The 27811-nt window shown below is 56.8% G+C and overlaps 1 protein-coding gene across 7 annotated transcripts; it reads left to right on the forward strand.

The window, feature by feature from the left end:
• Window positions 1-391: 391 nt before the first annotated feature.
• SMTNL2 (smoothelin like 2) lies at window positions 392-20914 on the forward strand. 7 transcript variants are annotated; one of them, XM_070226483.1, is made up of 8 exons: window positions 392-527; window positions 8920-9010; window positions 9537-9779; window positions 10404-10476; window positions 11454-11633; window positions 12643-12760; window positions 13137-13288; window positions 19974-20914. In XM_070226483.1, the coding sequence occupies exons 2-8, from the start codon at window positions 8956-8958 to the stop codon at window positions 20098-20100; spliced, it is 948 nt and encodes a 315-aa protein (XP_070082584.1). In that variant the 5' UTR covers window positions 392-527; window positions 8920-8955; the 3' UTR covers window positions 20101-20914. The 7 variants fall into 7 exon arrangements, with proteins under 7 accessions (XP_070082584.1, XP_023509060.1, XP_070082587.1 ...); XM_023653292.2 differs by lacking the exon at window positions 392-527 and adding an exon at window positions 996-1573; XM_070226486.1 differs by lacking the exon at window positions 392-527 and adding an exon at window positions 1926-2293.
• The last annotated feature ends 6897 nt before the right edge of the window (window positions 20915-27811 follow it).

Genomic DNA, 27811 nt, shown 5'->3' on the forward strand with positions numbered 1-27811 from the left:
TTTTATTTTAAATCAGTTTTACAATACACACGGAAACAGCATCTTTGCTCATTGTGTCCTATCCTCCTGCAGCAACGACTGCTTCCATTCTCTGTTTCTTCTGATGGTTTGGGGGTAGTGGGTTTAGAAGGGAGGAATATTGGGGTTTAGGCATGAAAGGAGCATTGAGAGGGAATAGAGGTGGGAGCCCTGGTCTGTGGATAGAGGTCAGAGACTGAGACTCTGATGAGGGGAGGGGAGATGATTAGGTCCAAAGTCACCGGTCCCAGGATTTGGAGATTCAGCCCTGAGCACACCCTTTCCTCTGTCTGACCTCCGCCTCTCCTGGATCCCCTAACAGGGGCCCTCTGGTGAGCCTGGAGTTCTACTGAGCACCGGCAGGAAGGACACAAAGATCTTGCTACACAGGGTGGGGCTGGGAGGGGAGAACGCAGAATTGCAGAGACAGGGCGGGGCCCTCACCATCCGTCTTCTTCTCGCTTAGGTCTTATAACAGGTGCAAGAAATTCCAGGCAAAGATCCCACAGGTGAGTATATGCTTGTGAGAGCGTGCCCCCGGGGGAGAGAGGGCACTGGGGGGCACAGGGTGAGGGTCAGGGTGGCAGTTCTGGGGATTGCTGCTACTGCTCTCCCGTCCCTGGAGTAGTAGGGGAGTCCCCATCCCCAGCAGGAGCAGGCCCTCGAGTAAGAGCCCCGAGGGAACGCATAATCCGCGTCTATGGTCTCCAAAGTAAAGTCCACTTGGGGGTCGAGGCCTTCTTCCGGTGGGCCCGCAGCCCCTCCCCCAGGCTGCACGCCGCTCCTCGGGGGTCGCGTGGAGGGGGCGCTCGGACTAGGTGCTTCCCCGGGCTCCGCACCCCGCGAGAGCAGAGGCGGGGCGAGCTGTGCTCCTTCGGTGCCACCAGGGGACCCCCCACCCCACCACCACCCGCCGGGTCTCCAGGGGCGGGGGGTCTCCGGAGTTGGCCGCGAGTGAGCCCCGGCCCCGCCCCCGAGGCCCCGCCCCGCGCGGCGCCCAGTCCCGGGGCTCGCGGGGCCGCCCCGCCCTCCGCCCGCCCCTCCCGCCGCCCCTCGGGCGAACCCAATCGGGGCGGCCAGTCGCGGCCCGGAGCTGTAGAGCTCGGCTTCTCTCCTTGCTAGGCCCGCACTCAGACCCGCGCGCCCTTGCTCGGCCATGGAGCCGACCCCCGACGCCGAGGAGGCGCGCACGGTGCGCGAGGCCCTGGGCCGCTACGAGGCGGCGCTGGAGGGCGCGGTGCGCGCGCTGCACGAGGACATGCAGGGGCTGCAGCGCGGCGTGGAGCGGCGCGTGGCCGAGGCGCTGCGCCTGGCTGGCCCGCTGGCGCGCACCGTGACCGAGCTGCAGCGCGACAACCAGCGGCTGCAGTCGCAGCTCGAGCGCTTGACGAGCCAGGTGGAGGCGCTGGGCTTGGCGACCGGGCTGTCCCCCGCTGCCGGTACGCCTGGCACGCCCAGCCCTCCGCCCGCGCCCGGCGGCCGGGACCGCGCGCCCCGCCTGGGCACTGCACGCTTCGCCAGCCACGCCACCTTCTCGCTGTCCGGCCGCGGCCAGGTGAGCCTCGCGCAGCGTGGCCGCGGGTGCGTGTGCGCCGGGGGAGCGGGGCCCCGCGCTCTGGGGCCGCCCCTCTGCCCCGAGTGCGTGCGCCCGCGTGCGGCTGCTGGGCCGGGGCTGCCCCTCCGCCGGGCCTCGGGCGCGGGGGTCCGGCCGCCGCTCCGGAGTGGAAGAGGGCCGGAGAAGCGCTGTCTTAGCCTGCCCTCTGCACCTGTCTCTTGCCCCCTCCCTGCTTTGGAGCCGGGCCCGATGTTTGCCCTGAGTTCTGTCTCCTTCTCCCCTCTGTCCCATGACACTAAGGGCTTGGGCGCCGAGGTCTGGCTCCTGACCCTTCAGCACCACCTGGGGCCTCGCGGGCGTGTTGGAATGGTCAGCAGCCCCTACTCCCCCCACCTCCGTTCACGCGCCCCCCGCGTTGCCACTTCACTGAGGCCTGACGGCTCGTTTATTGATTAACCCAGAGTGAGAACTCAAGCCCTCGTGGCGGGGGTGGGGGCGGGGCGGAGGACGCAGTCTGTTCAGGCTGCAGCCCCACCGCGCGTTTGGGAACTCGCAGGGGGTAAATCCCTCACCGTGAAGGGAGAGACGGGGAAACCAGCCTTGAGCAGTTTCCAGATTCCCGGGGTCACTTGCTGGCCAGAGGCCCGCACTGCGTGGGGTGGGGTGGAGGCCGGTGTGGACCAGCCCGTACCCTGAGCATGGGGCCTCCTGGAGTGGCAGGTTAGAATGTTTCCGCTGTATGCTCAGTGGCCCTGAGGTGGGATTTTCCACTCTGCTCAGGCATATGTTCTGGGGTTGGGTTTCTGGGGTCTGGGTCTGGGTAGTCTGCACCTGCTGCCCCTCCTTGGTTCAATCCATCACACATTCAGATGATCCCTGTGAGCTGGGCTGCACCTAAGGGGGCCAGGAGGAGGATCACATTAGCCCTTGTCCTGGGAGGTCCCAGCTGGATGGGAGATGGCCCCAGATAGAGCAGGCCCAGCGCTGAGGGCAGCCAGAGCAGATGTTCTGCTCCAGACAGGACAGTCTCCTCCCGGTGGGTGTCCCAGGAAGGCTTTGTGCTGCTGCTGGCGCAGATGGGGGTGGTGTGGTGGTGTGCATTCAGCCTCGGGAAGGCTAAAAGGACTCGCTGGCCGGAGGGGAGCCTGATGGGTGTGAGAGCGGATAAGTGAGTTGTGAAGCCCCCTGGATGCTGGGCAGTGGAGTCGGGCTTTGTCCCCCGGGGGTGGGAGGTTCTTGAAGCAGTGCTGGTGGCAGAGCCCATGGGTGTTCCAGTGCTCCGTGTGAAGTGTCTGGAAACCTGGATACACTTAACTCTGTCCTATGATATAAAATCACCACTGAGCACACAGGTGCCTGATAAACTGTGTCATCGGCTGTTTCTGAGGTTTTATTTTAATGCACGTTTGCTACGTGTCTGCTCATGGAAGCAGCTGCCTAAGTTTTAAGAAAAATAATCTCAGTCATATATGTGTATGCATACATGCATACATGTACATACGTGAGAAGATTTTTCCAGTGGGAATTGGCCGTTAGTCGTGTGGGGTGAGCTGGTCCTCTTGGTTAGGGGGGTGGTGGGTGAGGGGGGCAGGGCAGGGGAGGGACCGGGTCCTCCTTGTATCTGGCAAGCTCCCTCAAGGAGGGCTGGCTGGTTGGAGGGAGGCTGGGGACAGGGTACCTTAACTGTGATGGTCCGAGGAGGGCGGGGAGGACGGTCTGAGCCTGGGCGGTGGTGGGCGGCTGGAGAGCTGGGCTGCCCTGGGGAGAGGTCTCGGGGAAATCAGCAGAGTGAGAGAGTCCTTGGGTGTGAGCACGGAAGCCGAGAGGAGCCCTGCCTGGGGACTACTGGGTTCCAGATCTGGTGGCGATGCCGGGTTCCCTTTGGGTCGTGCTGAGCTTGAGGGGCTGTGGGACATCCAGGCGAAGCTGTGCTGGAGGTGGAGTCATGGATCTTGTGCACAAGAGTGGTCACGGCCAGAGGTAAGGGAGATAGCAGGGCAGAGCTGGCGGCTGAAGCACTCGATTGGGCGAGGTCTTCGGGGCGGTGGCACAGAAGGAGAGGGTGAGGCAGGAGCCCTGGGCGGAGGCAGAGGAACTGCCAGGGAGCTAGGAGGCACGGAGAGCGCTCTTAGAAACTGAGAGAGGGGAGTCCTTCTGGAAGAAGAGTTTGGGGCTGAGCAGGAATGCTGCAGCCTGCTGGGGGCTGAGGGTGGAGACATACTCGGGGAGTAGGCTGCGGACTTCAGAAAGGCCTGAGGTGAAGTGGAAGGGCCAGCATAGCCTAGCACCGTGGGTGGAGGATGGTCAAGGTCTCCAGCGGGGCCGGAGGCTTCACGGTGCCCTGAGCACCAGCGCCCTTGGCCTGAGGCAGCTGCCAGACTCCAGAAGCACCGGTCCCACTTCTCTTGCAGCCCACCTCCCAGGAGCGCCCACACAGGCTCCCAGCCTGCTTCTGGCGGTGAGGGTGCCGTGCGGAGCCATCCACATGTTCCTGCTCATGTGCTGTGACCAGGAACACGGGATCGGGCTGTTGGTCACGAACAGGGGTTCAGGGCTCCGGGGGCAAGACTGGACGGAGTCGCGGCTGGGTGCCAGTGCGGCTTATCCTCTGTCCTCTCTTACTGCCCTGTCACAGGGGGGTCTAGGTGTGAGGGTCTCAGACGCACACGTGAGACAGTGGTGGCTGCGGTCAGGCCTTGTGGAGGCTGGTTTGTTTACACGGCCCCTCTGTAACAAGCACGAGCTTTACAGACCCTTGTTTTGAGACCCTTTTGCTTCCTGTTGTTTCAAACTGGGGACTGTGGGGCTTGGAGGTGGGTCATGCTCAGGATACAGATGTGCCCTGAATTCAGTGCAGAAAGAGTTGATCAAGTAATCCGCTTCTGAGTGCACAAACCTTGACTTTACTAGGTAGTGAGTAGCCAGGGAGGTTGTGAGAAGAGGGAGAGGGCAGGGCAGTTGGGTGGAAGTAATCAAGGAGGACTCCCTGTAGGAGGCCTCAGACCCTGCGGCAGACAGGAGCTGCTTTTGGCGCATTTGCTGTGAGGCCTTGGGGACATCTCCTCCCAGCTGGACTTCAGTTTCCTTGTATCGAAACCAAGGGGGATTGGCCCAGCCCTGTGGGGCCCCTGGTGCTGAGCAGGGCGGGTAGTTATAACAGTGACGTCAGCCCTGTTGGTCACAAAAGTGTGTACAGAGCTGCAGCTGTGGTCTGGTGGGTGGAGGGAGCCGGCTGGGGGCCTGTGGTGGATGGCAGCAGCCTGAGGCCAGGCCTGGCCCTGGAGGCTGGGCCAGAGTTGTTCCCTGAAAGTGTCCTCAGCTGAGCTGGAGCCCCCAGGTCCCCGTGGCCAAGGCAGTGGTGTCCGTCAGGAACCACTGCCAGGAGCTCGGTGTCGGGAGGCCGACCATGAGAGAAACCAGAGCCGCCTTATCTGCCTTCCTTTCCCAGACACACTGTGTGATAAGAGAGTTAAATGCTTTGGGGAGAAGTTTGAATCGAGGCTTTAGAACCGTGGTGTGAGCGAGGAGAAGGGCGTGTGAGCGAGGAGAAGGGCGGGGCAGCCAGGGCAGCCGTGTTTGTGCTTGCCAGCTCGGAATGGGGGTTCTGGTGCCTGCGGGCTGCGCTGGGCATGCGAGTGTCCACGCAGGAGCCCGCATGGGGTCAGGCAGCACTGAGAATGCCCAAAATATCATTCCTACCCTCACAAGGGTGTGAAAAATCTTCCCAGTGAGAAGGTCTCTGAAATCAGACTTTTTGCATCCCCGCCTCACCCCCCAGCCTTCCCAGGCCTGGGGTCCCTCATGGGCAGCCTCCCCCTTCTTTAAGACAAAGCCCAGATGGGAATCTGGGGCTGCTAGAGCCAGCTCAACAGGACCAGTGCCCGTCCCCAGGGCTCTCAGTGGTTTCCACCCTGGCCCCGCACAGGGGTCCCTCCCTGGTTCCCTTCCCTGTGGTGGAAGCAGGCTGCCCCACGAAGGAAGACCACTGGGAGAGCGTGCCGGCCCCCTGGGTGGCTTGGGGAGGGGGAGAAGTGCTTGCTCCAGCCCAGCCCCTTGGTTTAAGGGCTCAGGTCCCGTCGAGGTGGGTACCCACTCTCCTTGTCTCCCCCTCATCTGGCTGAGACCGCAGGGCCCAGGGCTCACCCCACCCCAGGTCCTGGGTGACAGGTTTGTCTTGAGTTGACCTTTCTGCCCTCTGGAAGGCCAGAGCGCTTTGTGGACAGGGCCCTGGGTTGGGGTAGGAGACCCAAGTCCCAGACCTCGACTCTGCTGCTGCCTTTAGTCTCTGTGTGAGGTTAGAGGTGACCCCACCCCCTCCCCGGGCTTGTGTGATGATGGGTTGGAGGGTAGGTTCCAAATAGCCCCCTTGTCCGTTGGCCTGAGGTGTGGGCAGAGCACTTTCCTTGGATGAGGAGTGGGTCCAGTCTCAGGGGTGGGGGAGTGAGGGGCAGGGGGACCCCAGTGTCTGGGCTCAGCCCCCACTCCAGCTTCAGTCCCCCTCCCAGCATGAGTTACCTCCATCCCCTTTCCCTCCTTGCTTAACTGGAGAGCCCTTGGCAGGATCCAGCTAGTCCAGAACCTACTTTGGGTCTGGTCGTGGCATCTGGTCCCCTGGGGCTTCATGGGGGGTGTTGGCCTGCAACGTGCAGGGGCGGGCATCTGGGGGGGCCCCCCAGAGAGACCCACATTCCTGGGGAGATGGTTTCACCATCAGGCTGTCCCTCCAGGCCCCTGCCTGGACCTGTGGAACTTGTTGGACCAGAGTAGGGTGGGTGGGGGGACATGGAGACCCCAGAGCTGAGCCAGCCCCGGGGATGGGTGAGGGGTGGGGGGTTCAGGATGGACTGGCAGTCTCTCCTCCCCCTGCTGAGTTGGTCTCAAGTTGGCCCAGTGTAGCTCTAGGTGTGCCCTCCTGCTGGGGTGCCAGGAGATGCCCCCACCCTTCTCCATTGTTCCTGCCAGTGGGTGTGGCCCCTCCCCCTCCATCCTCCTGAATCGGGAGTTGAGGGTCGCCTCCTCCCCAAAGCCAGACTCTGAGTCCTGTCCTCTCCCACTTCCCCGGGGACGCCCCCTCCCCCTGCAGAGGGTCCCCTCCCCCTGCTGGAGCTCAAACCCCTTTCCCCCCTCCCCTCATGGCTAGTTACTGTGTCTTCTCCATGGCTCCTCTGCTTCTCCCCCAGGCCGTCTCCTGCCCCCACCCCCACCTTGATTCATCACCAGCGACGTCTTTTTGGCTAAACTCAGTGGACATTTTTTAGATCTCATCTGGCCCTTCTTTTCCTTGACCTGAGGCCACCTGTGGACGCCGCTGGCCTGCCTGCCTTCCTGATGCACTTACCCAGTGTTCTCCTGGTTCTCTTCCTAACCCGCTGCTGCTCCTTCTCGTTCTCCTCTGCAGACTCCTCTTCTGCCCCTTCAGGTGGTGCCTCATCCCGGCCCCGTCAGCCCCGAGCCAGCCCTTCCTCAGCTGTGCTCTGAAAGCGAGACTCCTGTTTCTCCATCCTTCCTCCATCCTTCCTCTTAAACTTCAGACTCAAGTATCCAGCTACCTCCTGACCTCCACTCCCTGATGCCTCAGGGGCACCTTACACTCAGCATGTCCAAAACTGAAGTCCTTGTTTTCCTACCAATGCCACCTCCCTTCCTAGTCATGTCCCTCAGGCCGGAAGCCCAGGCTTGGAAGAGGCATGACGTCCTCCCCTCCCTCCACATCCACCCTCTTGCCCCCAGGTTCTGAGTCCTTATTGCCCTTTACCTTTCTACTGCCCATTTCCTCCTTCCATGCCGCTGTCTCACTGGCTTCTGACTGATGTTCCTACACACAGAGCTGACGACCTTCAGCTCCTTCTTGTCCAAGGAGTCAAGTCCAGGCTCTGGGGGCTGGCACCTTGGGCTGTGTGGTGCTTCTGCAGCCACCAGATCAGAATGCTTTGTGCCTCGATGTCTGTCTACCTTTGTAGACACTAGTCTCTCTGCTGGGAATACCCTCCCCTCCTCGTCCACCTGGCTTATTCTCGGCTTGGCTCAGGTCCCCCTGCCTCTGGGAAGCCCTCCCTGGCCCACTGGGCTGGATGAAGTCTGTCTGAGGCACGCACTCTCCTGCTGGCTCAGCAGTGGCAGCTTGTGGTCCTGACTCCCCTACCAGGCTGATTCCCCCATGGCAGGGTGGCCACTTCTTGCCCTGGTTGCAGGGGTGGGTGAGCTGTCTGGGGCCAGGAAAGGGCTTTTGTCATCTGGGAAACTTGTAGACAAGGGGACCAGCCTGGAGGCATCTAGAGAGAGGTACAGCCAACCTACCAAGCCACCCATCATGGGCTCTTACTGGAGCCCCAGGTAGGGGTTGGCCTCGGTCACCTTTTTGCCAGACAGACCCCACCAGCCTTACAGACACTGTGAGCCCTGCCTTCCTCCCTCACTGTGAGAAGGGCAGGACCGCGGTTGAGGAGAATGTTCCTCCTGGCCGCACATCTCAGCTGTTTCTGGTTGTCTAACCTTGGACAGGGCACATCCCCACTCTGAGCCCTGGGGTCCCTTCTGTAAAATGGGGCTGGTCACACCTATCTGGGAGGACAGAAGCAAGTTGGTCTAAGTGGCATGTCCAGAAAAAGGGCCTGCCACTTGGTAGGTGCTCAAATGGCACTTGTATAGCCTGTTCCGATATCTCAAACAGGGACACTGAGACCCAGAGGGGTCATGACCTGACTCAGGTCACACGGTGGGTGGTGGTACAGCCAGGATGCCAGGCTCTCCTGATGGCTCTTGGTCTTGGCTCACTCTCTGTACTGCCTCCCGCAACTGCTGTAGCCCAGAGGGGTTGGAGGGGCCGCATGGAGCCGATCAGGCCCTTGTACTCCAGACGTCTGGGCAAATCTCGTGACCCTGCATCCGGTGAAGAGTCCTCAGCCTGAGGGCACCAGTGCCCATCATCAGCCTAGAAGGACCTTATGTCTCTGGGTTTCAGCGGCTCCCACACAGGCGGCCATGCCTCCCTGCCCAGCTGGGATGAGTGGGGGCCAGGCTTTCCAGACCCAGGTCATCTGGTCCAGCCTGGGGGAAGGGGGGTGCCCAGCTTGCACACTCCTTCGGAACCTTCCACCTTGACCTTTGTCCCTAGCATTTTTGGGCTCTGGGATGAGTTCAGTGGCAGCTTCACAGGCTCCCAGGGGCTCAGCAGCTGGGGCTGGGTCTGCCCCAGCTTGCTGTGTGACCTCGTCCTTCTCGGGGGTGGGCTGTCTCACACGTGAGTGCCATTCGCCCTGCCAGAACCAGGAGGGGCTTGGGAGAGCAATGTTGGGAGTGGACTGCTGGTCCTGGCTGGGGCCTCTACGGTGTTCGTGTCTCTCTAGAGTGTGGATCATGCTGATGAAGCCAGTGAGTCAGAGATGAGGAGGACCTCAAACTCGTGCATCATCGAGAACGGGCACCAGCCGGGGGCAGGTAGGGGCCGGCGACAGAGGATGGGTGGCTGGGTAGGTATGGGGATCGGAGCCTCGGCCGTGCCTCTGTGCCAGGCCGTCCCTTGGCTGGGATGGGGGACTTGAGCCTCAACTCTAATGGGTGGAGAGGCTGCCTGGAGAGCAGCTTCATTCAGTATGAAGCAGAACTTTTTAAACAGAGAGGGAAGTGGGAAATCTTGAAAGGTAGTGAGCTTCCCTGTTTCTGGAGGAATGCAAGCAAGGGGCTGAGGAATTGTCCACGCACTGAACAGGGTAGAGAGTGGACTGATAAACCAACTAGTATTTAATGAGTGGGCTGTGAGGGGAAGTTGGAGCAGATGGCAGCTCTGGTTGGAGCAGTGAGAGGACCCCAGTAGGGGGAGATCAGGGAGCTGGAGTGGTCAGGGAGGCCTTCCTGGAGGAGGGGGGAAGAGGGTTCACGGAGGCTGGAGTCCTCCTGGGGGGGTCTGAGGCCCCTGTGGATGCCGTGGCTGACTGCCCCCACCCCTGCTGGTCCCATGTTCCAGGTCCAGGCGATGGACCCCCTGAGGCTGCCCAGTCGTTCCCGGCACCAGAGCCCCTCAAACCTCGCCCTGTGAGCCTCTCCTTGCGGCTGCCTCACCAGCCCGTCACAGCTGTCACCCGAGTCTCCGAGAGGTTCTCTGGAGAGACCTCAGCTGCAGCTCTCTCTCCCACGTCTGCCGCCGTCCTGGGGGGCCTCGGCTCGAGCCCCAGCGAGGCTGTCACACCCTGGACTTCCAGTCCGAGTGGTAGGAGCAGGAGGGCAGCCTAGGGGGAGAGCCTGGCCTGGGGGCAGACCCCACCTCGAGGTGGGAGGGCGGGCAGGGGCTTGGGGGGGTTGCTGAGAGACTCCGAAAACCTGGGACCAAGCCCCAGCGCCCCTTCTGCCTGTCACCGCGCCCCTCTTCCCTAGCCCGCCTGCTCCATCAGCTGGGGCCCGTCCTTGCCTGGCTCCTCCCCTGGGGAAGCTGTGAGATAGCATCACCCCCGCAGGAGACGACCACAGCTTTCAGTACAGGTCGAGGCTGTGCTTAGAAGGGGGCCTCTTACCCTGCAGGCTTCGGCGCCATCCCCCAGCATCTGTCTTGGGCCTGTGGTCAGGCCTCAGTGGTGTGTCCTTGGTGGGGCTGTGTGGGCTTCCAAAATTGAGGGCTCGGGAACAGAGTGTTTGCTGGATACGCAGCCCAGGAGGCCCTGGGCCCTGTGCTCTCAAAAGCAGGTGGGGACACTTTAAAAGACCTCTTTGATGTCATTGCTCTATGTTCCCAACCTCCTTTCTCCTCAACTGTTGGCCGAGGGGGCGGGAGGCAGGCAGTGGCTGGCCCTCCCCAAGGCCAAGGTTTGTTATTTCTCTCCCTCCCTTTGTCCCGCAGAGAAGAACTCTCTGCCACGGTCTTTGTCGAGCTCTGGCTATGGGGCAGTGACGGCAGGCAGGAGCGATGACAGGTGAGTCAGGCCCCCTGTTCCCGGTAGGTGGGGTCGTCACTGCCCCTTAACTTCTGGGCTTTGCCTTGGACCCAGGCTGCCCAGGACCCTGCCGGGCGCTCCCTGTGCTGACCCCAGGAGGAGGCACCCTCCTTGGCTTGTGGCCTCTGGAGAACTAAGGCAGCAGGGTTGCTGGGTGGGGTTTGGGCAGGGGAAGGAGGCAGTGGGGCCTCGTGGCGAGTTTGGTTTGAAGAAAGATGGCTGCAGGCTGGTCTCTCTGTGATCCCTACAAAGCAAGTCTGTCCAAGGACTGGAAGGGGTGTCTCAGTCCCCGCAGAAGGAGGGACGGTGGGAGGACCTCCCATTTTCCTCTTCATCCATCCGGGCTGGCTGGGGTCCCTCAGAGCCGGGTGCTTCCTGCGCGTGGACCAAGGGGATGCCTGGAGAGGCCTGGGCTGGGGCAGGTCTGCGGGGCCTTCCCTGAGGTGTAGGCCACCTCCTGGCCTGTGGTTGTCCCCATACCCCCCCAGGCCAGCTGGACTGTGATTGGAGCTAAGGGGGAGGTAGGGGGCTGGCTTGGCTTTTTTTTTTTCCTTTTAATAATAAAAGGAGAATTGTGACTTTCTGGCAGACTGTTCCAGGGAGAAAACAATGGGGGTCTTATGTCGTGGTGGTCGGGGGGGCCCGGTCCTGGTGGGCCTGGTTCTGAGGACATCTCCTGCCCACGGAGGATGCCCCCTGGCCGCCCCAGGCATTGCCACCTGCCAGGGTGTCAGTGTTCCCAGAGAGGGGGCCCACTGCTGGCCAGGCCTGCTTGAGACAGCAGCGCAGTTCAGAAAACCTGCTGAACCGGTTGGGACTGGAGTGAGTGATGCTTCCTCTCTGCCTGTAGCCCCATTGCTGCTTCATTTCACACTCAGTGGGGTGGGGGACCCTGGGGCCTGTGTGAGCCAGTGACGGCTGGATCTATGTTCCTGACACAGCGGTTCTCTCCTCAGCCCACCTCTGGTGACACCACCCCAGTCGCCCCCATCCACGCAGCCACCAGCCACGACTCAGGCCCCTCGCCAGGGGGAGCGTCGCCGGGAGCTGGTGAGGTCGCAGACACTGCCCCGCACCTCGGGGGCACAGGCCCGGAAGGCGTTGTTTGAGAAATGGGAGCAGGACACAGCGAGCAAGTACGGACCTCAACCCCCCAGACCAGGCCAGGCCCCAGAGTAGGCTCAGACCCAGACTGGGGTCAGGTAGACACAGCACAGCAAACCTGGCCCTGTCCTATTCTCCAGGGGCCGGTTCCCCAAGAGGTGACCTCTCAGGCAAGACACAGGTCAGGGCTGGGCTACCGGGTGGGCTGGGGGGCAGGGAGCCAGGTAAGGCTGGATGAGAGCCCCCCCCACCAATTGCCAGAGGGGCCCTGGACCGCCCTCCTTTGGTTTTGGGGCCTGAGTAGGGAGACCGGATGGGCAGGAACTGGGAGGTGACACAGTGGAACCTGAGTGCCTACTGGCCCCCATCATGCCTCAAACCCCCTGTTGGAGATGGGATCCGCCTTTGTACCTTTATCCAGCTCTCCTGTCAGTGCATGGTAGTGATGCCTATTGTGTGCGGCCCAGGCCTGTGTGATGGTGAAGACAACCCCCAGCCCTGGCCCCTGAGGCTCTGACTCTAGTGAGGGCAGCTGACCCCGGAAGTGTCCCCACTGACCCAGACAACCCGATCTCAGCTGTTAGGGAGGATCCTGGGGCCCAGAGGAGGAGACCCTCCCTCCCGGCGAGGAAAGACCATCAGGGAGGACAGCCTTGGAGGAAGGCTCAGAAGGCGGATGGGATAAAGGGAAGGGGGAAGTGTGTTCCATCCAAAGGGTGGGGCCACAGGGCCACGCTGGCTCAGGTCCTCTGTCCCAGGATTGCCAAGTGACCCCCAGTTCCCAGTATGGGGAATAAATAGGGGACCCGAGGCTGCCAAGGGGGTTTGATCCTGGCAGATCTATCAAGGGAGGCTGTGTGGCTGGTCTGCATGGCTCATGCGTGGACGTGGGTGTGGGGTGAGGGAGGCCACGTGCTAGCAGAATGGGTGGGGGTATCTTCCTGGTGGTAGGAATGGTCGGGGCCTCCCCGGCCTCTGGGAGGAGTTGGCTGCTGAGGGGTGGCCCCACAGCCCCCACGGCAGCCCGCCCTTGCTCCGCAGGGGGAAAGGCGAGTCGCGGGCGAAGCTGAAGCGGTCACAGAGCTTTGGCGTGGCCAGCGCCAGCAGTATCAAGCAGCTCCTGCTCGAGTGGTGCCGAAACAAGACTCTCGGCTACCAGGTGAGCCCAGCGTGCCACCCCGGCACCGGGACCCCCGGGCAGAGGCTTGACGGAGCACCACCCCTGCTCTTGTTTGCCTGGCCAGGGCAGGAACCCCAGGCTGGGGCGGAGAGGTAGGAGCTGGAGAAATTGTGCCTCCCGGTCGGTCCCCAGCTGCCCCCAGCAAGTGCTTGGAAATCCCGAGAATCCCACGTCTGCCTGAGCAGCCTGGTTTAGTGCCCCTTCTGGGGTGAGGTCTGGCGACTATGGCTCATAGAGCTGGGTGGGTGGTAGCCTTGGGAGAGGCTGGAAGAATCTGCTGGTGGGGTTGAATTGGGTGGGGGGCAGCTGCGTGCCCCGCTCTCACCTCCGGGCCTTGGCCTTGCCTCGTTGGCAGCACGTGGACCTGCAGAACTTCTCCTCCAGCTGGAGCGACGGGATGGCCTTCTGCGCCCTGGTGCACTCTTTCTTCCCTGACGCCTTCGACTACAGCGCCCTGAGCCCCACGCAGCGGCAGAAGAACTTCGAGCTGGCCTTCACCATGGCCGAGTGAGTATGGTGGATCTTGCTGGCTGCCAGCCCCGGCCCAGTCGCTGAACCTGACCTCTGCCCCGGTGGAGCTCGGGGGCGGGCAGGATATGGAGCAGCTGTCCACAGAGCCGAGGACCCTGAGGCCGTCCAATCTGTCTGCCTCGTGTACAGATGGGGATACTGAGGCCTGGAGCAGGGGGATTTGCCCGCCTTCCTTAGCATGCGGTGGTAGAGTGGGGCTCTCTTCCCAGTGGACCTGCCCTCTTTGCTGTGTGCCTGGCTTCTGGAGGGCAGTCCGGGAGCCCAGCGGGGTTGGGTCCCCAGAGCACTGAGTCTGTGCTCTCCGGGCTGGTGGAAGATGCAGTTGCTTGGGCGAGCCACAGCTTCTATCAGCAGAAAATGGAGTAAGCTCTGCCTGGGGCACGTGTCAGAAACTTCTCCAATGAGTAGATTTTGCTCCTCTAAACACTGTTCTAGCGTTTGACATGAAACTGCTTACCTTCTTAAGACCCGCTCGTAGGGAGAAGATTGGGCGGGAGCGATTCTGGGATCCAGAGGTGCTGGGGAAGCCGGTTTGGGGTTTGGTTATTGGCTGAGGGCAATCCCCAGGCATCGGGAGAGTGGCGGAGCAGGGGTTCTGGTGGGGCACATTCAGGCTGAGAAGGGTTCACTAAGGGACTCCTGCGAAGGTGTGAGCAAGAGTGAGGGAATCGAGCCAGGCGTGGCGCCGCACCCTCGGGGGATCAGCCTGAGGTTCTGGAGCCGGGGAGCAGAGCTGTGTGGAGAGGGCTGGCTGCTGGCAGTGCAGCTTTTGGGCAATGGATGCAACCAGCTCACTGTGACCTGGCAGGAGGGAGCGGGGAATAAATACTCTGCCCCCGCCCTCCTCCTGCCTCATGCCACGGCCTCCTGTTGGCTGAACAGGGTCAGAAAGCAGAGGGCAAGGAGCTATCACTGTGGTCCATGGAGGCCCCCAGGGCAGGCACAGGGCACAGATGAGGTGTTCAGGCTGCCTGATGCTAAGCTTCGTGGAATTAAGGGGAGGAAGGCCTCCCCAAAGGCCTTCTCTCCTGCCCCCCTGTCTTTGTGCCTGGGGCTGTGAGCCTCTGTGATCCCTCGCTGCCTGACCACCTTTGTTTCTAGTCTGCATTCCCTGTGCACGTGTCCAGGAGGAGCCCTCACCCCAGACCTTGCCTGCCTCCTCATTCTTTTCCCAGCCCAGCCTCCCAGCCCCAATAGCAGCGCCCCACACCCGGCCCTGAGCCTGGCCAGCGAAGGAGTGGGAGCCAGCCGCTTATGAGACCCACACTTGGTGTTGTGGTCTCGCCTTGAGCTGGGCAGCCAGCCTCTCTGGAGCGGCAGCTCTTGCTCTGGGGGCGGAATGGAGACTGGCTCCCAGCGCCTTGGCCTGAGTTGTTGGAATATCGGTATTGGCCCCTGTCGTGTTGTCGGATGACGCGCTTGGACTCTCGGCCCCCTTGGGGTCATAAGAACTCCTTGTATACTTTAAAAGCCTTCTCTTTCTTGGCTGCTTGGGATTAGCTGTCATCCTAATTGCAGAAACAGCTCTGGATGGAGCGTGTTATGCAACTGGATCCAGACGATGGGGAAGTAGAGCCAAGTGTAAGGCACAGCGTTGGGGAGGGGGTGCCTCACCGGGAGGAGGCCCAGCTGCTCGAAGCCTGGAAATGGCCACTGTCAAAAATCAGACATCAGAGTATGCGGGGCCTGGGCTCGGATGCAGGCACCCCAAGACCCACCCCAGCGAGAGGAGGCTGCACTTGGCTCACGGAGTTCTTCTCCATCAAGTCCGTGGGCCCCGTGGTGCCGTCTCATGCCCTGGCTGCCATGGTTACGCTGAACCCTGGACCAGGCTGGGCTGTGGCAGGGAGAGGGAGCCCTGGGCCGCAGCGTTGTGGCCCTGCACCCCTGCTCGAAGGGAACACAGCTTCCCTTGGCAGCTGGAGCAGAGGCAGTTCGTGGCTGCGCTTTCCCAGCACGAGGTTTGAGCTTGCAGAGCCTCCAGACTCCACACAGATGTTTCTTCTATTCCTGCCCTGGGGGGCGGGCAGCGGTGGAGGCTGCTCCAGGTTTTGCCCCCCTCCTCCCCAGAGCAAACCGTGGCTGAAAAACTGGGCCCCGCCTCCCCGTGGCCTGAGCCTGCTGCCTGCTGGGGAGGGGAGCATGATCCATGGGGCCCCTGAGATGAGTTCTTGCATTTCTGCTGACTCGAGGGGTGGAGAGGGGCACCCACGGCGGCCTGTGTGGGGAGCTTGCTCAGAGTCTGGGCAGGGAGATGGTCTCGCAGGTACACGGGGAGAGGGCTGGGAAGGTGGGCTTGCTCGAGGCCTCTGGGAGGACAGCACCTTGGATCGCCTAGTGTCTGGGACAATAGGCTGGTTAGGAAAGCTGGAAAGAAAGCACAGGGACACCTGCTCAAGGATGCTGGCTACCAGTGTCTTAACAGATATCCTTCGGTTCACCAGCAAAAGCCAAGCAGACACGCGGGGCTGTGGGAGCCACGGAGCGCCCTTAGGGCAGCAGGATGGAGCTATGAAAGGCACCTTGGGAGCAGGCAGTGTGGGATGGGAGGAGCTGGCCTCTGATGAAGGCACAACCTTTGGAAGGGGAAGGAGGACATGGATGGGGTGCCCAAACATCGGGTCCACCTCACATCAGGAAGGCAGCGTTTCCAGACCCTCTCAGGAGCGAGTGCCTTCAAGGCACAGAGATGTATCAGGAACCCACGGAGTGAAAGTGGTTTGTGCTGCCCCTCCCCCAGCAGTTTACAGTCCCAAAGATTCCCCGCAGCCTAATCTGTGCGAGTGATGCGGTGTTGACAGCAGAGTGACTCCCTTTGTGGGACAGGTGTTCAGGACTTGGAAGGCGGGAGGACCGCCCCTTTCATGGGTGCCTGACCCTCTGCACCCTTCTCCCCACATCCCCGGAGCCCGCCGTGCGGCCTGAGGCCCCCACTTGCCCTGCGGGGAATGTGTCCTGCTCTCGGGTTACACAGGCCCGAAGGGGCTTCCAGGCTATTTGTAGGGCCCATGTGTCTCTGTCTAAAACCAGAGAGGAGACTGTAGTCCAAGCCCTGGCATCCTGGTCTGCATTTAGAGAGGGCTTAAACAAATAAAAATAACCCCTCCAGCCCCTCCTCCATCTGCCTTCCAGGCCAGCCCTGTGGTGGCCGAAGATTACAGTGGCTAGGAGTCAGAGAAACCCCCTAAACCTCCTTCAACCCCAGACAGAGTGGGCCGAGGAAGTCCGCTGAACATCGGCGGCAGCACATGCTCCCTGGGGTCTTGCTGTGCAGCGACATGGGAGGGATTCGTGCTTTCTCCTTTGGACTATTCCATGTTGTTTGAATTGTTTAAAACAAGCTTGTCTGATTTTTACAAAAGCAGGTTTTTAAAAAAATTTAAAAGGCAATTTGGGGCCTCTGATATGTTGAGACTTAAATATTTTTATGAAAGTCCGTGTTGATCATCCTTTTCCTTTCCTCATGTCCTGTCTCAGGAGCTGTGTCTGCAGCTTCTGGGAGTCCTGGTGTTGCCGTCGTAGCTGGCTGGGGTGGGGTGCGGACCAGGTGGAAGTGGCCCAGCCCCCTGGTTGTTTTGGGGGAAGCCGGGCACCTTGCCCGAGGCTTCCTGTCTGGGCAGTAAGGGTGATGCCGGGGTAAGGCCTCAGTGCCCATCCCAATCGCCACCCCGATGGTGAAGACTTGCTGCCTGGGCAGGGGCAGGGCTGTCATTCCTCCGAGGGCAAATGCAGCCTCAGGGATGAAGAAGGGTTGGCTCCCTCTCCCTGTGTGGGTTGCACACACCTGGAACGTGCCAGCAATTCTGAGTTCCTGCGGTGAAGAGGGCGAGAAAGAAACTAGAACCAGCTCCGAGGAGAGGGTCCCATGTACCCTTTGGACACGCACCGAAGGAACCAGAGATGTGTAGATTCATGGAAAGACGTGGATATGAAGATTCTCTTCCCACATGTTTCCACTCTTTTGGGTGGAAAAAATTAGACTGAGAATAGCCATGTGGGACCAATAGGTAGAAAGTACCAAGAGGCAAAATAGGATTAGAAACAGAAAGGAAAACTTTCTCAAGGCCAGAGCCATCTGCGGAAGGCTTTGAGCTGTCCTTGGAGGAAGTTAGGGCCGCTTCCCTGGACCTGGAGGTGAGCAAGCCGCAGAGAGCCTTGGTGCTGCTGATGGGGATGTTCGGAGGGTGAGATTACTGTTCTTTCAAGGCCGAGGTTTGGATTTCTGATGCCGCCCTCATTGAACATGGGTGACCGCTGCGGCCCCTGCTGTCGGTGGCGATAACCTGACACGTGCAGAAGCTGCTCACACACACCTGGGATCCTCTGACAGCGGCCCCAGGTGGGCGGTGGGGGTGTGGGGGAACGCTCCCTGTGCTGCAGGTGTGGAGGAGGGCAGCAGATGCTAAGCTGATAGCTCAGGAAGGTGAACTCAGGGCCCTGCCTCTCAGAAAGACTCAGCTTTTCCGTCCTTGACCATCGACGAAGTACCTTTGCATGCCTCTCCTCATCAGACCACTGACTTTCCTGACTCCAAGCCCTGCCATAGCCGATCCGGGGGAGCGAGGGTGCCCACTCAGTGGGCCGGACCCACTCACCACCCCACGAAGCTGCTGGATTCCCTTACAGGCCACCTGCTCCAAACCGAGGGGGAGGCGGCGATGCCTCCGTTTCACCTTGACATTTGGTTTCTCATAGGAGGCCTGGGGTGGGGCCAGCACCATAGAGCAGGGCCCCGGGCTAGTGGACGGTCCTTGTCTTTGGAGGACATGGCCCCAGAAGCCGGTGGGGACTGGTAGAAAGTGCTGCCTGAATCACACAAACGGGCTCACGAGCTCTGGGGTCCGAGCCGCATGGAGGCACACAACCCTCCCCACCGTCACGCCCCCCCCCCCCCCCCCCCCCCCCCCCCCCGCCCCGCCAGCTCGCTGGGAGGGGGAGTGGAGATGGGAATCTGATTTTCTGCTAAGGAAATGGCACAGAGAGGTGAAGCGAATGGCAGAGGCAGGATCTGACCCCAGTTATTTAGATTTCAAATTTGGGCCTCTTTTCCCCCATGCTCCTCTCTGCTTTTTAAAGTGAGTCATGATAATAAAAACAGCACCAGTAATGATCTCTAATGTTGACTGAACTCTTTCTGTATGCCGTTCCATCTGGTTGGCACGGATTAGCTCAGTAATCCTCACACCATGCTGTGACGTGGCTGTTATTCCAGATGGGGAAACTGAGGCCCAGAGAAATTAAGCGTCTTGCCCAAAGTCACAGCTAGTAAGGATGGCGCTGGGATGTGAACCCTGGTGCGCATGCACTTTTCCACGTGGGAACAAAGAGACTGGGGCCTGGAACCACGAGAGTGCGCACAGCGGTTGGAGGAAGGACACTGAGGGTTGGACCGACTGCCATCATTTTTGCTCTTTGGGTTCTGCCTGATAGCGTCAGGCCAGCCACATCTGGCGCCCAGGAGAAGCATTGCTTGGTGTTCCAGAGGTGCCTTAACTGTGGGTCCTCACCTTCCCGCCTCCACGAGACTCAAAGCCGGGCCTTCATTCCCCTCCCAGCTGGGAATGGCCCAGGCAACAGCTTTCTCTCCAGCCCAGAGAAAGCCCCTGCTCGCACACGCATCTACGCCCGTGTGCCAAGAGTTAAATCAGTGATTCCCAGGCACAGGGCCCTAGGAGGGGGTCGCAGGATGGTTTTAGGCAATTTTTTAAATTTCACATTGTGACCCATCAGCAGATAGTAAAATCAATTTAGTGGTTCGTGACTAGCATTAAAAAAAAAAAAAAGATGGGGAGAGAAATAAAGATGAAATTTTAGAGAGAAAACATGGGTAGTAGAAAGGGTCAGTATTTTTGCGAAACTATTTCTGCTTCTGTGTATGTGTGCTGAATCGTGATGAAAAATCTCTAAAACTGTGGGTAAAAAAGAGGTTTCTAAACATTATTTTAGGAGGGATGTGGGTGAACTTATTTTTTACTTTATTCATTTTACGTTTACTTTTATAGGTCATGCTGATTTTCCATAGACTGCTGATATACCTTGTTTTTTTTTTTTTTTGAGGAAGATTAGCTCTGAGCTAACATCTGCTGCCAGTCCTCCTCTTTCTTTGCTGAGGAAGAGTGGCCCTGAGCTAATATCCGTGCCCATCTTCCTCTATCTTATATGTGGGATGCCTGCCACAGCATGGCGTGCCAAGTGGTGTCATGTCCGCACCCGGGATCCGAACCGGCGAACCCTGGGCTGCCCAAGCAGAATGTGTGCACTTAACTGCTGTGCCACTGGCCGGGCTGGCCCCTGAATATTTTTTTAGTGAAATTTAATTTTGGAATTAAATTTTTATTAATAGAAATGGGCCTAAATTAGTAAATTTTTTAGTGGAATTTAATTTCGTGATACTTAATTTCACCAAAAATTGACATAAAGTTAGTCTAGTTAAACTAATCAAAATATGAGTGGTATAGGTGGTTCCTGGATGTGGGAGTTTGGAAAACACTGCGTTAGACTGTGTGACTCCTGGGGTCCCTCAGGGGTTATCTGCATCCCCTCCTGGGGCTCTTGGGGACCCCCAGCTCCAGGCTGGTTCTGTCCTGGGCAGTGATGACAGCTGTGCTGCGGGGCTGCCTGGCAGCCGGGCCCGTGGTGCTGATGGCGCTCTGTGTTTCAGGAACCTGGCCAACTGCGAGCGCCTCATCGAGGTTGAGGACATGATGGTGATGGGCCGCAAGCCGGACCCCATGTGCGTCTTCACCTACGTCCAGTCGCTGTACAACCACCTGCGTCGCTTTGAGTGAAGGCCCTTGGGCCCGAAGAGCCGAAGAGCAACCCCAGGAGGCGACTGTGGGGCCGCTCGTGTCCCCGCGTCAGGATGACCCCCGAGAACAGTTGCAATGCGGTGTGAGCGCTGTTTGCTCTGTGGTGTGTGACTGCGCTCCCGGCCGCCGGGCTGTGTGACGGAGCCAACGTCCCGCTGAGCTGCGCTCCGACCCATCACAGCCCAGGGCTCCAGGGAACAGGAAAAAGTAGCCAAGAGAGAGAAATTGGTGCTAAGTAATTATCTTCCTTAAAAAAAACGCTTGTCTGTAGATGCTGGCACTCTCAATCACAATCTTGCCTCTGGTGAATCCGATTCCTTGGCTTTCCAGGGTTACGTTGATTACTGAGTGTTTTTTATCAAAATACCCAGAGTTTTTGACTTCCTCACACTATTGTGGGTTCCTTTCCTCCCTCCCTCTGGGCGAGTGCCAGGAAACAGACCGCTTAATCAGCAGCTTGACAAAGACGACCTACCGAAGTCTTGGGAAGAAACACTTTAATCACTCCCAGGTCCCAGGCAACAGATGACCTTCAAGTCACCTCGGCTCTCTGGGGAGATGGGAAGGCCCTCGCCCAGTCCCAGCGCGCTCCTGTCCTTCCCGGGAGGCCCCACAAGTGTTTGGCTAAGAATAGGCTCTCGTGAAGTTAACACTTTTGGGGACGGACGGGCCCTTTGTGCAGAGAGGTAGTTTGTATTCACAGCTTTTTTAGGGGATTGGCTGCAGATATTTATAAAAAGTAACTCCATCTGTACCGTTGACCATTTGTACATAAAAAGATGTGTCGAACTTCGCTTGGGATTCGTTGTTTCTGTTTCGGAGAGGTGGGGCCCGTGAGTGAGGGATTTGGCACGCATTCCAAATGAACATCTTAAATCCCCCCCCCCCCCCCACCCTTAACTCTTTCTGTGCTTCCATCCCTGCCCGGGAGGTTGAAGGTTCCACTTGCGCTCTCTCCATCTGCCTGTCAGTCGCCCATCTCTGTGTTGTGGAAGGAGCGTGAACCCACAGTCCCCCATTGCGGGTCTGTCCCTGGATGTTGACTGCCGTATCTATGATAAACAGTGGCCCACGACGGCAGGTTGTCGGGTGGTCCCCCACGTGAAGGAAGCCCGTCGAGGGGCACTGGTTTATTTTCACAGCTGTTTGGGGGGTAGGCTTTCAATAGAACATTTTTAGATTCTGTAAAGCCACAGCCTTTAGCTTATTCTAGAACCGTTTGCTAATTGGGTTGGATTTTAGCCCTAAACTTCTAGAACCTCCCTTTAAGGAGCTAATGTGTGTCTTCAGCTCATGTAGTGGGCTCTAAACACCAGTGCCCGTGTGCCTTCTGGGAGTCACGGCTGGCCCTTGTGTGTTGGGGGGACAGAGCTTTTCGGGGTGAAGGGGAACACGGCAGAGCTCTTTGGGGGGACGGGGGACACGGCAGAGCTCTTTGGGGGGACGGGGGACACGTCAGAGCTCTTTGGGGTGACGGGGGAACACGGCAGAGCTCTTTGGGGGGACGGGGGACACGGCAGAGCCCTTTGGGGGTGACGGGGGAACACGACAGAGCTCTTTGGGGGGACGGGGGACACAGAGCTCTTTGGGGGTGACGGGGGACACGGCAGAGCTCTTTGGGGGTGACGGGGGACACGGCAGAGCTCTTTGGGGGTGACGGAACACGGCAGAGCTTTTTGGGGGTGACAGGGAACACGGCAGAGCTGTTTGGGGGTGACGGGGGGACACAGCAGAGCTGTTTGGGGGGACGCGGCAGAGCAGTAGCCTCGGCAGATTTGTGTGCTCAGGCCTCAGTCTTGTTCCATCCTTTGGATTCTTCCGCAGTGGGAACCCTTCCTTTCCAGCTCTCTCGTCTCTTGGAGGCTCGGGAAGGTGAGCCCTATTATTAGCAAAGACACAGCGCCTGGTCTTCTTTCATACCGAAGCTTAGAGTTTCAAACCTGAAGCCAACTTGGGAACACAAGGGCTCTATAAAAAGCAGCCTATATGTTACTGAGTCTGCGCACACGTTGAATGGAGGTCTCCTGATTTGCAGACGGCCTTGCACTTCTGCACATAAAACAGGGCAGATCCTGCCGGAACAAGGAGCAATTTTCTTGTTTTTCCTTTTTTTTCCCCCAAGTAATTTTATTGGGATTATAATGGTTTATAACATTGTGTAATTTCAGGTGTACATTATTGTTTATCAATTCCTGAATACGTGAATACACTTCGTGCTCACCCCGGTAGTCTAATTTTTATCCATCACCATACGTATAAGGAACAATTTTCTCAAGCTTGAGGAATGGTGTCCCTCATGTCTCACATTCAGAATAATACAGACTAGATATTTTTAAAGTAGGTTCTATGATGTTCTTGTCTGTGGTCTTTTGGGAGGGGGGCAATGAGGGCTCATAAAATGTAATGGGTTTTAAACTCGATCACCTCTAGGACAAAGACCGAGGCAGGGGGGAAAAATACAAGAAGACGTCACCACCTCAAGACATGCGGAAACCCCCATTTTAGATCGGTTACATCAAAGTTCCCATTTGTGAAATCTAATTTCAAGTTGCTTGCAGATTTCACATCTTTTTTTTCCTCTCCGGAGGGAATTATTTCTCGGAGCTGCTTGTAAGGTTCTGCTTTTCCAGATCGATTCCTTCACCTGGATTTTGTTAAAACTTATTAAGTCTGACCAAATTGGCTTGTGTGTTTCCCTGAAGTGAACATTTCACCAGAGCCAAGATGGGTTTTAGCTTTTCTGACAGCTGATGGATATTTTTCAAGGCAAGGAAGAGCTTATGAGCACTTTCTGAATATGATATAGCACATGCTGGTCAGAGGAGAACGCACAGGCCAGGTGTTCGGGGAACAGTTTGTTAAAGCCAATGAATTTCGCAAATGTGTTTGATGACTAAAAGTTCTCGGCTTTCCCAGTTGCAGTGGTCACTACTCTGTAACTGGAGGAGACCAGCATGAGAGAATATTTTATTTTCTGCCATACTGGGTCTATAGGACTCTGGGCAAGTGGATGGCAGACTCAAAATGCCACTTCAGCTGGTCGATTTTGGGTGGGACATCTCACCAATCCAGCAGAACCAAGTCTGGATTGAGTTTCTCCATCTGGGGACAGGTGACCAACTCGTTCTGATCAATTGATTATCCTGTTGAGATGACTGGCTTGATTCCTTCTCCTTCCCTCTCCCGGCTGTGCTGTCACGTCTACAGGGTCACTGATCATCAGCTCCTGCTGAATGATAGATGGACTTGGTGTGATTATTATCCATCTTATCTCTCTCGCTTTTAAGATTTGGTTTGGGCTTGCACTTAGAGCCTTTGATCTCTTATCTCTTGGTTCTGGGACTGCCTTTGACATCAAACAGCCTTCATTTTCTTTTGAAAGAGCATGTTAAAAATGCCCGGGCTTGCCTTCTCCTTAGAAAGCACCAAACAAGAAGAAAACACCCAGGAAGGATGGGGCTGAGAATGCTGCGCTGTCCGGGGTGTCCAGGCAGTCTCTGCTGGAGGGAGACAGTCCGACCAGGTGCAACAGAGAGCAGACGGGGATCCGAATCAGTGGGGCAGGCAGTATGGTTGGCACCAGAGAGATGCCAGACAACGCTTGGGTGCATCTTGACTCTCCACCTTCAACCCTTGAGTTGATCCAGTGCTGTCACATGGGCAGAGGTGAAATCTGTATTTTTTACAAACTCCACTTTTAATCACAGTTACAAATGTCCATTTGCACTGTTGGATCTCTGGTGTCCATGACCCCACCCACAGTGTCCAGGGTCCCCCCACCTTCTCTGGCTCTGTCATGGCCTCCTTCTCCTCTATCCATTGCCCCTCCGTGCTGTCTATGTCTTCTACTCTGTGCTCCATCTTTTACATCAGGGGTTCATCACCCAGAGCTGGTGTGGGCTTTGGGAGTTTGTGGATGTCCAAATTGAATGTTTTACCTCCTTTTGCCTCTAAAACTGGCTCCTTCTCCAGTGTTTGCCACCTCAGCAAATGGCAGCATGGTCACCACCCCTTGTCCATGCTCAGGGCCTGGGTGTCGCCTTGCACCTGGGCATCCCCTTGCACCTAGCATCGTGGAGCTACTGCCAAAGCAATTCACTTCCTTTTGTGCACTGTGAACTAGGCATTTGCAACGCCCTTGCCAGTGGCGGCTCAAGATTTCTCTTCTATTGAGTGTCCCACAACATCAGAGCTATTAGTTTTCCCCACGGTTTTATTTTGAAAATTCTCAAATTTCCAGAAGAGTTGGCAGAGTTCAATGAACATGTGTACACCTTTGCTTTGATTGTTACTCTGCTGTGTTTGTGTTCTGTCTCCGTTTTTCTGAGCCATTTGGAAGGTACAGATATCACGACACTCAGCTCTAAATTCTTCAGGAGGAATCTCCCAAGAATAAGAACATTCTCCTACATAAGCACAGTATGTTAGCATACCTAAGAAATCGAAGATTTATTCATCTAATGGACAGTCCCTATTCAAATTTCCCTAATGGTTCCCATATGCCTTTTATGGCTGTTAAAAAATTTTAAAAGCCCAGGATCCCATCAAAGTTTACACATTGCCTTTGGTTGTTATATCTCTTTAATCTCTTTTAATCTAGCACAGTCCCTCCACCTTTTGTTTACTATCTATTCTTCATTCGAATCTTTTAAAGAGCCCAGGCCAGTTGCCTCATAGGCTGTCCCCCAGCCTGCATTGGTCTGTTTCCTCCTGATTAGATTCAGGTGAAACGTGTTTCGCACAATGGGTATTTCCACGGCCTCCCATCAGGAGGACATGCCGCGGGCTTGCCCACTGTTGGCCGTGGGAGGGTTGACTGCGTGGTGAGGGGGTGTCCGTCAATCTTTCCAGGGCGCTCTTTTCCTCATAATTAGTTAGAAATCTGTGGGTGACACTCTCAAGAAGGTGTGAGTATCCTGTTCCCCAGCACCTTTAGGATTATCAGTTGATTTTTGCCTGAATCTGTAATTATATTGGGGGTTGAAAATGGTGATTTTTAAATTCCATCATTTCTTCTATATTTATTCGCTGGCATTCCTCTCTAAAGAAAGTCTTTCCCTCTTCCTACCTTGTATTTTGAGAATTACTATGGACTCATGGATTCTCTTTTTTTTTTCAATTCAATGTGCTATGATCCCTTAGTGTCGTCATTATTTTGATGCTCAAATTATCCAGAGTTTGTCCCGTGGGAGAAGACAGCTCTGGGTCATTCTGACAAGCCCTCATCAGCCTCCGGGCCCTTCCTTGCTTTCTGGCATGAGATGTTCCAGGCTGCCCTTTGACTTTCTTTGTCTCAACCCTGAAATCAGCCGTTTCTTCAAGAAATCCTGGTCTCTTTTAGTGAGGAATCGTATTTGTCAATCAAGATCCAGGAACTAGGTGTGTTCATTGCTACTGGGTGTCATGCTTCTAGGCCCTTTCCATGAACACAGCTAAGAAATTTTATAGAGAGATGCCCCCAAGTTTACTGACCTCCAGTTTACATCCAAGACCACAGGACTCATCTGCACTTTCCTCTATACCATATTTACATTTATTTTTCTCCAATAGTCCTGATTCCTAACAATTTCAATATATTGACAAATTTCTTCTATAATACACAGACAACAGTTTCATAATTTTCTAAAACTGAGGCCACTGCCAATGACAAACCCCCTAAGTGAAGTTCAGGATTCCTCTGCAGCCTTCTGTCTCCCCTGGAACACATCCTCTCGGGTGCACGGGACACTGCACTCAAAAGTTACTCTTTTTTTTTTCTTTGATGTCATGTTATAAATTTGACACAGTTTCATTTGTTCTTGTTTTTATTCGATTGAGGGTGTGTTTCCATTATTTCATTTTATTTTTTGAATGTGTAAATTCTTTATCTAATTCAAGAGTCAAAACTATATAAAAAGGAATCCTCCTTGTCGTAGCCCTCCATCCACTCCTGCTCACCCCTTTAGTCTCTGGTTTATCCTCCCTGTGTGTCTTTTCTTCTTTTTCCTCCCTCCCTCCAGCCCTCCCTCCCTTTCTCCCACAACGATAAGCAAATACACATCTACGTTTTTATTTTACTTTCTTTCTTACACAAAAGGTAGCCTAGCATATCCTCTCTCTGTACCTTGCTGCTTATTCTCATTAACAGCTGAAATCATTTTGTAGGGATGCTCCTCATCCTTGTGAGATGGCCGCATGGTCCCCCACTGTGTGGCGAGGTCATAGCATAGTCAACCGTCTCCCGTGTAAGGGCATCTAGGTTGTTTTCCATATTTTGCTGGTACAAACAGTGCTGCCATGAACAGCCTTGTGCGTAGGCTGTCACACATTTGTGGGGGTGTATCTTCAGGGTTCAGTCCTGGAAATGAGGTTGCTGGGTTAAGGGAGAAGCACGTCCTTTGTTAGATGCTGTCAGATTCCCCTCCATAGCCCTTGTTCCGTTTGCCCTCCCACCAGTAACTCTGAGAAGGCCTGTTTCCCCCAATTCGCTTTGTCCCCAGGTGAGTGCTGTCGGACTTCTGAACTTTTGTCCGTCTCCTGGGTGACTGATGGTTTTATCACTATAGTTTCAATTTGTATTTCTCTTATAAGTGAAGATGGGCATATTGTCATATTTATGGGCCATTTGTCTTTTCCTATCAATTCTCTGTTTGTGTCCTTTGCCCATTTTTCTTTTATTCTCCTTGACTTTTAAGAGCTCTTTCTATATAAGGGAGATTTCTGCACCCCTTGCTGCCAGTTTTCTCCATCCGCTCTGTCCTGTAACCTCATCTGGCTCAGATCACTGATCTGATTAGGACAATTATCTGCTAGCACTGGTTTCCAGGCCTTCACTCTTGGCCTTCTCTAATCCATTCTCCAAACGGCCATCAGAATGATCTTCTTCAAATGCAGATCTGATCTCCTCCCCACCTCCATTGAATGGATTCCCATTGTCCTTAGGATAAGCAATGCCACCAGCTACCCTGGCCGTGTGTCTCCAGCCCCAACTCTCACCATCACCCTTGTCCCCCCCTGTTCTCTCTGCCCCATTCACCTCCTTCATGCTCAGGGCTCAGTCTAACCATCGCTTCCTCGGGGAGGTCTTCACTGGCAGCCCTCTGCCATCTCTGTCCCTAGAGCACGGGGACTTTGCCCTGTCACTCACGACTCTTGCTTTGTCACTAGACCATAAGCCCCGTGAGGGCAGTGGGCCTGGGTTCCCACTGGGGCCTCATGGCCTGGCAAGTGCCTGACACATGGTCCGTGCTCCAAGAGTATTTTTTGAATGGAGGCCAGTGCTGCCGAGTCAGCAGGTTGCTGGGTGCCAGGCGAGTACAGGAAGAACTGGCGGAAGGAATCAGTTGTCCCTAGCCCCATGGACCCAGCCCAAGGTGCTGAAGGTTAAGTGCTGGCTTTCAGAATTCATCAGGTGCCACTGCATTTCTTTCCAGTGGGACATTCTTGTTCAAGATGCTTCAATTCCAGTCGCCAGAGGCTCTTGAGGGCCAGAGGGAGGAGGCCCCGGGGGTCAGAGTTATGCTCCCCATCCCGGGGCTTGTTATTCAGCAGATGTTAATAAATGAAGCCGAAGGTAACAAGCTGTGACTTGGCTGCTCAGGCTTGACTGGAACCGCTATTGGTTAAAGGGTTCAGGTTTCATCCCCAGAGTGCCGCGTCACGGCCCCGGGATGAAGGACAGCGATTAATGCCACAGGGAACCCACTGGTCT

Source organism: Equus caballus, chromosome 11 (assembly GCF_041296265.1).
Source record: "Equus caballus isolate H_3958 breed thoroughbred chromosome 11, TB-T2T, whole genome shotgun sequence".
Taxonomy (NCBI): domain Eukaryota; kingdom Metazoa; phylum Chordata; class Mammalia; order Perissodactyla; family Equidae; genus Equus; species Equus caballus.